The sequence below is a fragment of the Nicotiana sylvestris genome, chromosome 10 (assembly GCF_000393655.2).
Source record: "Nicotiana sylvestris chromosome 10, ASM39365v2, whole genome shotgun sequence".
Lineage (NCBI taxonomy): Eukaryota > Viridiplantae > Streptophyta > Magnoliopsida > Solanales > Solanaceae > Nicotiana > Nicotiana sylvestris.
Genome location: NC_091066.1, coordinates 3,035,881 through 3,045,940, shown reverse-complemented (window position 1 = coordinate 3,045,940; position 10,060 = coordinate 3,035,881). Strand labels below are relative to the sequence as shown.

The 10,060-nt window shown below is 34.3% G+C and overlaps 3 protein-coding genes across 3 annotated transcripts; 2 read left to right on the top strand and 1 right to left on the bottom strand.

Moving 5' to 3' along the window:
• The first annotated feature begins 1,828 nt into the window (after positions 1 to 1,828).
• Positions 1,829 to 7,258, top strand: LOC138880331 (uncharacterized mitochondrial protein AtMg00810-like). The gene is made up of 2 exons (XM_070160176.1): positions 1,829 to 3,777; positions 4,154 to 7,258. Exon 2 carries the CDS (start codon positions 5,150 to 5,152, stop codon positions 6,140 to 6,142), a length of 993 nt encoding a protein of 330 aa, XP_070016277.1. The 5' UTR covers positions 1,829 to 3,777; positions 4,154 to 5,149; the 3' UTR covers positions 6,143 to 7,258.
• LOC138880399 (uncharacterized) lies at positions 2,144 to 3,112 on the top strand. The gene has a single exon (XM_070160495.1). It carries the CDS (start codon positions 2,144 to 2,146, stop codon positions 3,110 to 3,112), a length of 969 nt encoding a protein of 322 aa, XP_070016596.1.
• On the bottom strand, positions 6,661 to 7,980 carry LOC104247414 (pleiotropic drug resistance protein 1-like). The gene is made up of 5 exons (XM_070160494.1): positions 7,888 to 7,980; positions 7,709 to 7,792; positions 7,276 to 7,637; positions 7,014 to 7,185; positions 6,661 to 6,936 (listed from the first exon to the last, which is right to left on the bottom strand). Exons 1-5 carry the CDS (start codon positions 7,978 to 7,980, stop codon positions 6,661 to 6,663), a joined length of 987 nt encoding a protein of 328 aa, XP_070016595.1.
• Positions 7,981 to 10,060: the final 2,080 nt, after the last annotated feature.

The following is a 10,060-nucleotide window of genomic DNA, read 5'->3' as shown; positions in this document are numbered from 1 at the left end:
CGGAACACTTTTTATCGGAGAATTATTTTAACTTTTTACAAGTTTGAACACCTTTAGAAAAATTTCTGGCTTATTCTACTGGTACTGGCGGAACCAAGATTTATTCAAATCACCAAAAATAGTAACATCATTGGCAAAATTAAGACGGATAAATAACATATCCTTTTTGTTTCATCAAGTAAATTTTGAATTCATTTTCGGGAAATTACGAGTTATGTCCATTTATATTTAGCTCATTAAAAAAATTGGTCAATTGATAAAATATTACTAATATTAGCCAATTAGCTATTTGTAGCAAAAAAATATCAAACTTTTTTTTTGAGTGGGTGTTATTAGAATAGATTGGGCACAACTTAAGGAGCTTGAATCTCAGTTTTGGGATGATTTGGTGAAGTTTTGAGGTGGTTTGAATTGAAAATTCGGTAAAACCTGAACATGAAAAAAATAATATGTTTATCACATATGTATCATATTTGTATCTGTTATGTATCACATGTATATCCATGTATACCTGTGTGCGAGATACATGTTTGATACATGTGTCGCAGAAAACTTTTTTGAACTCCATTTAATTACGAATTTTGATACAAAACCAGTCCAAATCACCTCCAATCTTCCTCAAATTTTGTATATTGATTTATCTATATATTTTCAATGAATTTCAACTATACCCATTGAAAAAGTTCCTTTTTTGTTTAGATTTTTGGAATATTGTATATATTTTTTGTATTTCATCACCTTATTTGCTACCTCATCCATAAAATTTCCTTTCCGTCTTGTATCTAGTGTTGCTAATCACGCTTAAAAATATGGAAGGTGATTTTTGCATGTGATTCTTTGAGAGAAAGAACCCTATTATTTGGTTTTTCAATTTTTATTGGCTAGTTTTGGTAAGTCTATGATTAATGACTAGAGGTTGGTAAGTTGAGATTTATTTGGGACATTTGTGTAAGTTTCCCTTCATTTTCACTAACAAAGTTACTTATTTGGCAATACATAGGACAATCTAGTAGAGAGTTTCTTAGTCTAGAGATAATTTACTTAGACTCAGAATTGTTGGATATGGTTTATATTCGAGATGAAAATTAAAACCAAAGACAGGGTAAAATATATTCAGATTTGTTGTTTACAATAATCAATAGATAAAGACATATACAGTCAAACCTTTCTATAACAACCTTGCTTGTTTCGATATTTTTTGGCTGTTATAGTGAAGTACTGTTATAGAGGACATATATTATAACGTAACATAAGAATCGGTTTAGAGAAAAATATGAATTTTATAGTGAATAATTGTTATATAGAGATGTTCTTATAGAGAAGTCTGATTGTATTTTATATGCATAAAGTTATTTTAATAGCAGGATATGCAACAATCACAACTCCAACTACTCCAAGAAAATCATGTTTGAACCCGAAGTAACGTCTCAAGAATTGTTCCACTGTTTCATCATCAGTTATTTTGTTTTGGAGGTCTCCAAATTGTGATGCAACCAAACCATACAAACTTCAGGCAATAGGACAAGCCCAATAGTACCATCTCCACCATATGGGCATATGTTGTTTTTCAACGAAGAAAACGTGTCATTTTCAAGCTCTAAATTGATGTTCATGTAAAAAAAAATGGAAGTGTTTTAAGAACTTATGTGGGGTCCATACCTCACCTACTAAATAAAGAAAAATGTGGAGAAGACAAAATAGGCATCTGGAAAATTTGCAAAAGTATGGGCAGCTGGACTTTGCAAATTATTAAACCAATCAGATTGGTTGGGTAGGTAAAAATTGTGCCTATAAAAGGAGCTATCCATTCCTCATTGAAGATATACCAAAATAAAGAGAGAAGCAACATATAGTTAGTGAGAGTAATCCACAGATTATTGTCTGTGAGATAATTAGTGAGTGGTAGTAATATTGTAGTGAAGTGTGTTAAATAAAGAGTGTTATTTCTTTCAAAGTTGTAGTAGTTTCTTGACACTACTAAGTTGCAATATTATAGTGATAATATTGCTCCACTCGGGTATTGTATTTTACCCCGCTAAAATATTTGGTGTCATTGTTACTCTCTTGTGTTATTATTATTTGCTGTGGATATTATTCCTGGGCGGGATTATTTATTTTATCCCAACAATGTGGTATCAGAGCCATGGCAAATAATGGTCCGCTATCTTTTCAGTACCCCGGTCTGACAAAAGATAATTATGAGAAATGGTGTCTACGTTTGAAAGTCATCCTTGGCTCTCAGGATGTATGGAAAATCGTAGACAGAGGGTATGCAAAACCCGATAATGATGAAGCTCTGCCCCAAAATGAAAAAGAGGTCTTGGCAAAGACAAGGAAGAAGGATCAACAAGCCCTCACACTCATCCACCAATGTTTGGATGATGCCATGTTTGAGATAAAGGAAGCTTGGGAGATTTTACAAAATTCTCTTCAAGGAGTTGACAAGGTGAAAAAGGTAAAACTTCAAACTCTAAGGGCTGATTTTGAAGTTTTAAAAATGAAAGAATCCGAATGCATCTCGGATTATTTTTCAAAAGTGAAGGCTGTTGTAGATCAACTAAGAGGATACGGGGATGACATAAAAGATGTCTGTGTGGTAGAAAAGATCCTTCGCACTTTAACACCTAAATTTGATTTTGTGGTGTGTGCTATTGAGGAGTCTAAAGATTTAGACTCTATGATGGTGGAGCAATTGGAAGGTTTTTTACAGGCCCACGAAGAAAAGATCAAAAGGAGACAAGAAGTGTCATTGGAGCAACTTCTTAAAACTCAGGCATCCTTCAAGGATTATGGAGGTGAAACAAGCTATCGAGGAAACGGACGAGGACGAGGACGAGGTCGAGGATGTCATGGAAGAGGAAGAAGTAATGGTAACAACTTCAACAATGAAGTTAAAATCCACCAAACATTCAGAGGTCGTGGTCGTGGACAAAGAGGAGGAAGAGGATGTGGATACTACCAAGAAAATAATGGACAAAGGTATGACAAATCAAAATTGAATGTTATAATTGTCATAAATTTGGCCATTACTCTTGGGAATGTCGTAGCAATGTTGAAGAAAAGGCTAACCTTGTTGACGACAAGAAATAAGAAAATGAGTCAATGTTGTTGATGGCACTCAAGGAAGAAGACAAAGATGATTGCAGCTCGTGGTATTTGGACAATGGAGCAAGCAATCATATGTGTGGATGCAAAGAGAAGTTTGTGGAGATCAATAAACAGCGAGAGGTAATGTGTCCTTTGGAGATACCTCAAAGGTTCAAATCGAAGGGATAGGTACGATTCTGATCTCCTGTAAAGATGGTAGTCACAAGTTAATTCAAGATGTTTATTATGTGCCAAAATTAAAAAGTAATATTTTAAATTTGGGCCAACTTCTTGAAAAGGAATATGACATCCACATGAAAAATATGCATCTTTGGCTTAGAGATTCAAGTGGAATTCTAATTGCTAAAGTGCATATGGCAAAGAATAGATTGTTTTCTCTGAATCTTAAAACAATTGATGCAAAGTGTTTGAAGGCTAATGTGCAAGATGAATCATGGTGTTGGCACATGCGATTTGGGCACTTAAATTTTGAAGCGCTCAAATCAATGGGAGAAAAGAACATGGTGCATAGGATACCATCAATTAACCATCCCAATCAATTGTGTGAAGCTTGTCTTCTTGGAAAACATGCAAGGAGGAGTTTTCAAAAGGAGGCCACGTCAAGATCAACCAAGCCGCTCCAGCTTGTCCATACTGATGTGTGTGGACCAATCAATCCACTTTCTTTTGGTAAAAGAAAATACTTTTTATTTTTCATTGATGACTTCAGTAGAAAGACTTGGGTTTATTTCCTGAACTAAAAATCTGAAGCTTTTGCTGTTTTTAAAAATTTCAAAGTACTTGTGGAGAAAGAAAGTGGCTATGAAATTAAAGCTCTAAGGTCCGATAGAGGAGGCGAATTCACCTCAAACGAATTTAATGACTTCTGTCAACTTCATGGAATTCGTCGCCCTCTAACGGTACCTTATTCACCTCAACAAAATGGTGTTGCAGAGAGAAAGAATCGAACGATTCTTAATATGGCTAGATGTATGTTGAAAGCTAAAAGTATGCCTAAGGAATTTTGGGCCGAAGCTGTTTCTTATGCAGTTTATTTGAATAACAGGTCTCCAATAAGAAATGTTAGAGATCAAACCCCTCAAGAAACATGGAGTGGAAGAAAGCCAAGTGTCAAGCACTTGAGAATCTTTTGGAGCATAGCTTATGCTCATGTGCCACATCAAGGGAGAGCGAAGCTTGACGATTGAAGTGTCAAGCATGTATTTGTTGGCTATGATACGAGTTCAAAAGGCTACAAGCTATACAACCCAAGCAGCGGCAAGGTGGTGGTAAGTCGTGATGTTGAATTTGATGAAGAATTGACATGGAATTGGGAAGCTGAGGAAGAAACTTCATATAATTTTCTTCCATACTTTGGTGATGAAGAAGAACCAGAGACCGTGGAACCTGTGCAGGACACAACTCCACCTCTTTCTCCAACAAATGTTGCATCTCCCTCTTCTCAAGAAGGTTCAAATGAACAGCCGCAAAAGACAAGGAGCATTCAGGAGCTCTATGAGGACACAAAAGAAGTTACTAATTTTGATTTTTTATGTTGTCTCTTTGCTGACAGTGAACCAATGAACTTTGATGAAGCTGTTACAAACAAAAGATGGAGACAAGCCATGGAGGAGGAGATCAAACACTTGGGAGTTAACAACTCTTCCCAAGGGTCATCGAGCAATTGGAGTGAAATGGGTATACAAAATAAAGAAAAACGCTGATGGAGATGTGGAGAAATACAAGGCACGACTTGTGGCTAAAGGCTACAAGCAAAGGCAAGGCATTGACTATGAAGAAGTCTATGCACCTGTTACCCGCATGGAGACGATTCGTTTGCTGATCTCTTTGGCGGCGCAAATGAAGTGGAAGATTCATCAACTAGATGTCAAGTCAGCCTTCTTGAATGGCTATCTTGAAGAAGAAGTCTATGTTGAACAACCATTGGGCTTCGTGGTCAAAAACCATGAAGATAAAGTGTTGCGGTTGAAGAAAGCTTTATATGGATTAAAGCAAGCCCCACGAGCATGGAATAGTTGCATCGACAAGTATTTTCAAGACAATGGGTTTACTCGTTGTCTCCATGAATATGCTCTTTACCTTAAAAGTTCATACTAATGGAGATATTTTACTCGTTTGTCTTTATGTTGATGATCTTATTTTTACGGGTAATAACCCAAGTTTGTTTGAAGCTTTCAAGAAAGATATGTCCCGTGAGTTCGAGATGACAGATGTAGGGCTCATGTCATACTACTTGGGCCTAGAAGTGAAGCAGATGGAGGATGAAATTTTTATCTCTCAAGAAAGCTATACAAAGGAGATGTTGAAGAAGTTCAACATGCTCGATTGCAACCCCGTGAACACACCGATGGAAAGTGGGACAAAATTGTCCAAGTTTGATGAAGGAGAAAAAGTGGATCCCACATTCTTCAAAAGTCTTGTGGGAAGTTTGAGGTACTTGACTTGTACCAGACCAGATATACTTTTTGCAGTTGGAGTAGTAAGTCGCTTCATGGAGGCTCCTACCTCTACTCACTTGAAGGTCACTAGAAGAATTCTTCGTTACCTAAAAGGTACAATCGATTTTGGGTTATTTTATTCTTCTTCTAATGATTTCAACCTTGTGGGATTTTGTGATAGTGATTATGCGGGAGATATTGATGATAGAAAAAGTACAACTGGTTTTGTATTTTTCTTGGGTGATTCTGTTATTTCTTGGAGTTCAAAGAAACAGTCCATTGTTACTCTCTCGACTTGTGAAGCCGAATATATAGCAGCAACATCATGTACCTGTCATGCTATTTGGCTAAGGAGATTATTAAAGGAGCTCAATTTGCCACAAATGGAAGCTATAGAGATTTGTATTGATAACAAATCTGCACAAGCACTTGTCAAGAATCCGGTGTATCACGATCGAAGCAAGCATATAGATACAAGGTATCACTTCATCAGAGAGTGCGTTGCCAAGAAGGAAGTCGAGCTCAAATATGTGAAGTCTCATGATCAAGTTGCAGACATTTTTACAAAGCCTCTCAAGTTTGAAGATTTTCAATGATTGAGAACAAGACTTGGACTGAAGAAGAAAAATCAAAATTAAGGGAGAGATTTGTGGGGTCCATACCTCACCTACTAAATAAAGAAAAATGTGGAGAAGACAAAATAGGCAGCTGGAAAATTTGCAAAAGTTTGGGCGGCTAGACTTTGCAAATTATTAAACCAATCAGATTGGTTGGGTAGGTAAAAATTGTGCCTATAAAAGGAGCTATCCGTTCCTCACTGAAGATACACCAAAATAAAGAGAGAAGCAACATATAGTTAGTGAGAGTAATCCACAGATTATTGTCTGTGAGATAATTAGTGAGTGGTAGTAATATTGTAGTGAAGTGTGTTAAATAAAGAGTGTTATTTCTTTCAAAGTTGTAGTAGTTTCTTGACACTACTAAGTTGCAATATTATAGTGATAATATTGCTCCACTCGGGTATTGTATTTTACCCCGCTAAAATATTTGGTGTCATTATTACTCTCTTGTGTTATTATTATTTGCTGTGGATATTATTCCTGTACGGGATTATTTATTTTATCCCAACAACTTGTAGGTCTGAAACGATGAATCCTGAGAAAAGATCCCACGTGACAATGAAAAAGACAATGACAATATGCGCAATATTTTGATTTGGAGTAACAGCAACGCTCATCATACCATAAAAGATGAAGTACAAGAAAGTGAAATACGTGATGAACAAGTACCAAAAGAACTTGGTTACTGTCCATTCAAATCCAATCATAGCATAGACAATGACGCCATAGAAAACCGCTTGCACAAAGACATATGGCATTTCAACGAAAACCTGCAAGATATTAAAAAATTTATATTTAGACTTCTTTGCCAGAAATTGTCTTATAAGAAGCTAAATTCTCTGCTCACTTGTCCAAACGCATAGGGGAAGGCAGAATACATTCCAGCAGCTCTTTCTCTGTAAAATACTGTACGCTCAACAGCTACAACGGGCAACACTGATGCTGTATTTTGAAAACCAAGAAAAAGAACAACAGCATACATTGATCCCACAGCGTTAAATAGATCTTGGTTGTTACCCCTGTAACAAAAAAAATAGCTTTTAGCATTAAGAATTTAGTACTTTCCAGATTATATGAGTACTTGTTTCGTCTCATTGGTTTTGACTTACAGTTTAGTACCAAGATCCCAGAACATTGTCCCTATGGCCAAGGCGACGAAGATTGTAAAAAGAAATCTGATTGCAGTATAAGCAGGATTACGCCAGTATGACCAGTGTTGCTTCCAAAGGCAAGCCATACATTGGGTCCAAAATGGCTGCGCGTATTGGCTGTCAAAATGCAGGTCTTTCGTACCTGGACGAGGTGCGTTGAGTTCACTAATCAACACTTTATTCCTCCTGTAAAGATCTGATCTCTTGTATAAATCAGCAAAATCAACCCCCAACATCATTTCCTGAGCCGAGGTTGTGACTTCTAACATCCAAGTGGCTGGATTGTAACCATCTTGTATTTTACTTACCCCAAACATTGACTGAATGCAAGAAATATTAGTTTAGTATTTAATCAAAAAAGGGAAAGCTCTTTATCACGTATACAATTTACCTCAAAGTATTTGATCAAATGGCAAGAACGGTGACCCAATGGACCAACATATATCTCTTGTCCTCCTCGTTTCATTAAAAATAGCTGCAAAGAGTGGTGTTTATATTAGTATGCAATGTCAAAAGAAAAAGAAGAACACATTATTAGCTTGATAGAGTTCAAAAAGGTATTAAATTCACCTCATCAAATGATTCAAAAATGTCAATACTAGGTTGATGGATGGTACAAACAACGGTTCGTCCTGTGTCAACAGTGTTCCTAACAGTTCTCATCACAATCGCAGCAGCCCTTCATCCAGCCCTGAAGTTGGTTCATCCATGAAAATGATAGAGGGGTGTTGGGATATGTTATTAACCATGCGGTTTAGATATAGTATTATATTTTATTTTTTATGGAACAATTGTTTATTTAATTTATTCAATTCAATAAAGTACTATTTTAAATAGATCATTTGTTACATGTGTGTCCTTTTAGTTATGTAGTAGACAATTTAGTGTATGCAGTTTTAGCTCATGCACAGAAGATTATATTATTGGTTCTCATAATTAATAAACTATGTTCACAATCAAAGATATTGTTGGACAAAATATCTTGATGATTGTAGCACAAAATTATCGTATAATTTATCTTGATTATGTGAGTAGTTTTACTCCAACTTCTTGTGCTAGTATACTTAGTGTATATTGAACGGACCAAGTAGAGAAAAGATATTTTTGTACTGAATATATAAAACATTTTCTCTAATTCATTAAATGAGCTTATACTCCTAATCTTGATATAATTATTATGATCAGTGTAATTTGTTTATTGTTTTGATTTATCAAAAGGTACGACTCTATTTAGAGTTAGTATATGCATAATAGATTGGACAATAACGAATAACATTTGTGAATAATAATTAGATGATAGAATTCATGACTCGACTTTGGGTTTGATGATACCCCTTTATGTAAGCTTATAAGTTTTCATGTAAAAACCCGGCCGGTGGATTTTGTATCCGTCACATGAAATAGTTTAAGCGGAATTATAAAGGATTTAATTAGTTAATTGAATTAAATTTTCAGTGATTTAATTTAATTAACTGGTATTTGAAATCTTAACATGGGGAGTTAAAATAAGTGTTAATGAATTTTCGAAATTCATATTGAGGAGTTCAATTGCAGTTTTTTAGTGGAATAAATTACAATTAATTATAGTAAGAATTAATTCATGCTAATTTCGAATTAATACTATAATTAGTAGCCTCTTATTATTTCTATGGTCCCTACTATACCTAGTAAAAACCTGGACAGACTTGAGTAAAACCTGGTTGTATGCTTGCTTCTGCTGCGCATGATATAACAATTGGTATCAGACGACGTCTTACATCTAACTAGATAATGTAATACAACATGCATAGAGTAATATTAAAACGTGTTGTTTATTGATACATGTTTGGGATAATTATTCTATGTTAAAAACGTGATTGTATTTATTAGTATCTTAATTATGTAATTCTAAAATTATGAATTAATATGCACATGTATAAAAAGTGATATTATATTTAAATAACAGTCTTTTTTTAAATTACATTTTTTGCTGAATAGCAATTTTTTTTGATAAAAACGTTACTGTGTTTTTGAATGCTATTAATTCTGTAATTAATACATATGCATAAACAGTGAATTAATATCATTAATCTATTTTAGTTGTGTTATGTCCATAATCACTGTGTTATATTAATAAAAACTTGACTGGTTTGTATGATATTAGTTCTGTAATTTTGTATTAATATACATAATTATGAACAGTACCGTTTTTACTAGTGAAAAACATATTGTTTTTACAATTCTATCTAAACACGTTTTTATTAAATAAAAAAAATTATTTTGAGTTTTGAAATCATGTGTTAACAAACATCAGTATATTATGTGATTTGAACAAGTCAAAATAATTAAAAACTCTTAAAACGCCAAAAACAGAATTCTAGAAATTTTAGAATTCTGAAATTCTTACATGTTGAATGAAACTAGAGTTTATAAAAGTGATATTTACCTATCTTAAATTAACAGTTTACTCTCCATCTGAGTTGGTCCTGTTTAAATTTATGGGGTTAATATCTTACATTACTCATATATTTTGCATGAATAGTTAAGTTTCCTAACGAATCTAACTGTTCAATGAGCATGGTTATATGTGTAATGTATTGTTTTGAATTTAATCATTCTAAATACATATCTAATGATCTATTTAATGTAAATATCTCTCAGATTAACCATGTCTTCATTCAACCCACTTACCTTAATTTTGAACCAAAACAAGTTAGAAGGACATAATTATGTTGACTGAAAAAGGAACCTTGATATTGTCCTA

Bases quoted from the DNA above. Each gene is read 5' to 3' on its own strand.
- LOC104247414 (XM_070160494.1), bottom strand. From the start codon at position 7,980: ATGAGAACTGTTAGGAACACTGTTGACACAGGACGAACCGTTGTTTGT. The intron at 7,638-7,708 runs GTAAATTGTATA...TCTTGCATTCAG, and splicing joins ATTTGATCAAATACTTTGAG to TCAATGTTTGGGGTAAGTAA. The intron at 6,937-7,013 runs GTGAGCAGAGAA...AATATCTTGCAG, and splicing joins TCCCCTATGCGTTTGGACAA to GTTTTCGTTGAAATGCCATA.
- LOC138880399 (XM_070160495.1), top strand. From the start codon at position 2,144: ATGGCAAATAATGGTCCGCTATCTTTTCAGTACCCCGGTCTGACAAAA.
- LOC138880331 (XM_070160176.1), top strand. From the start codon at position 5,150: ATGGGTTTACTCGTTGTCTCCATGAATATGCTCTTTACCTTAAAAGTT.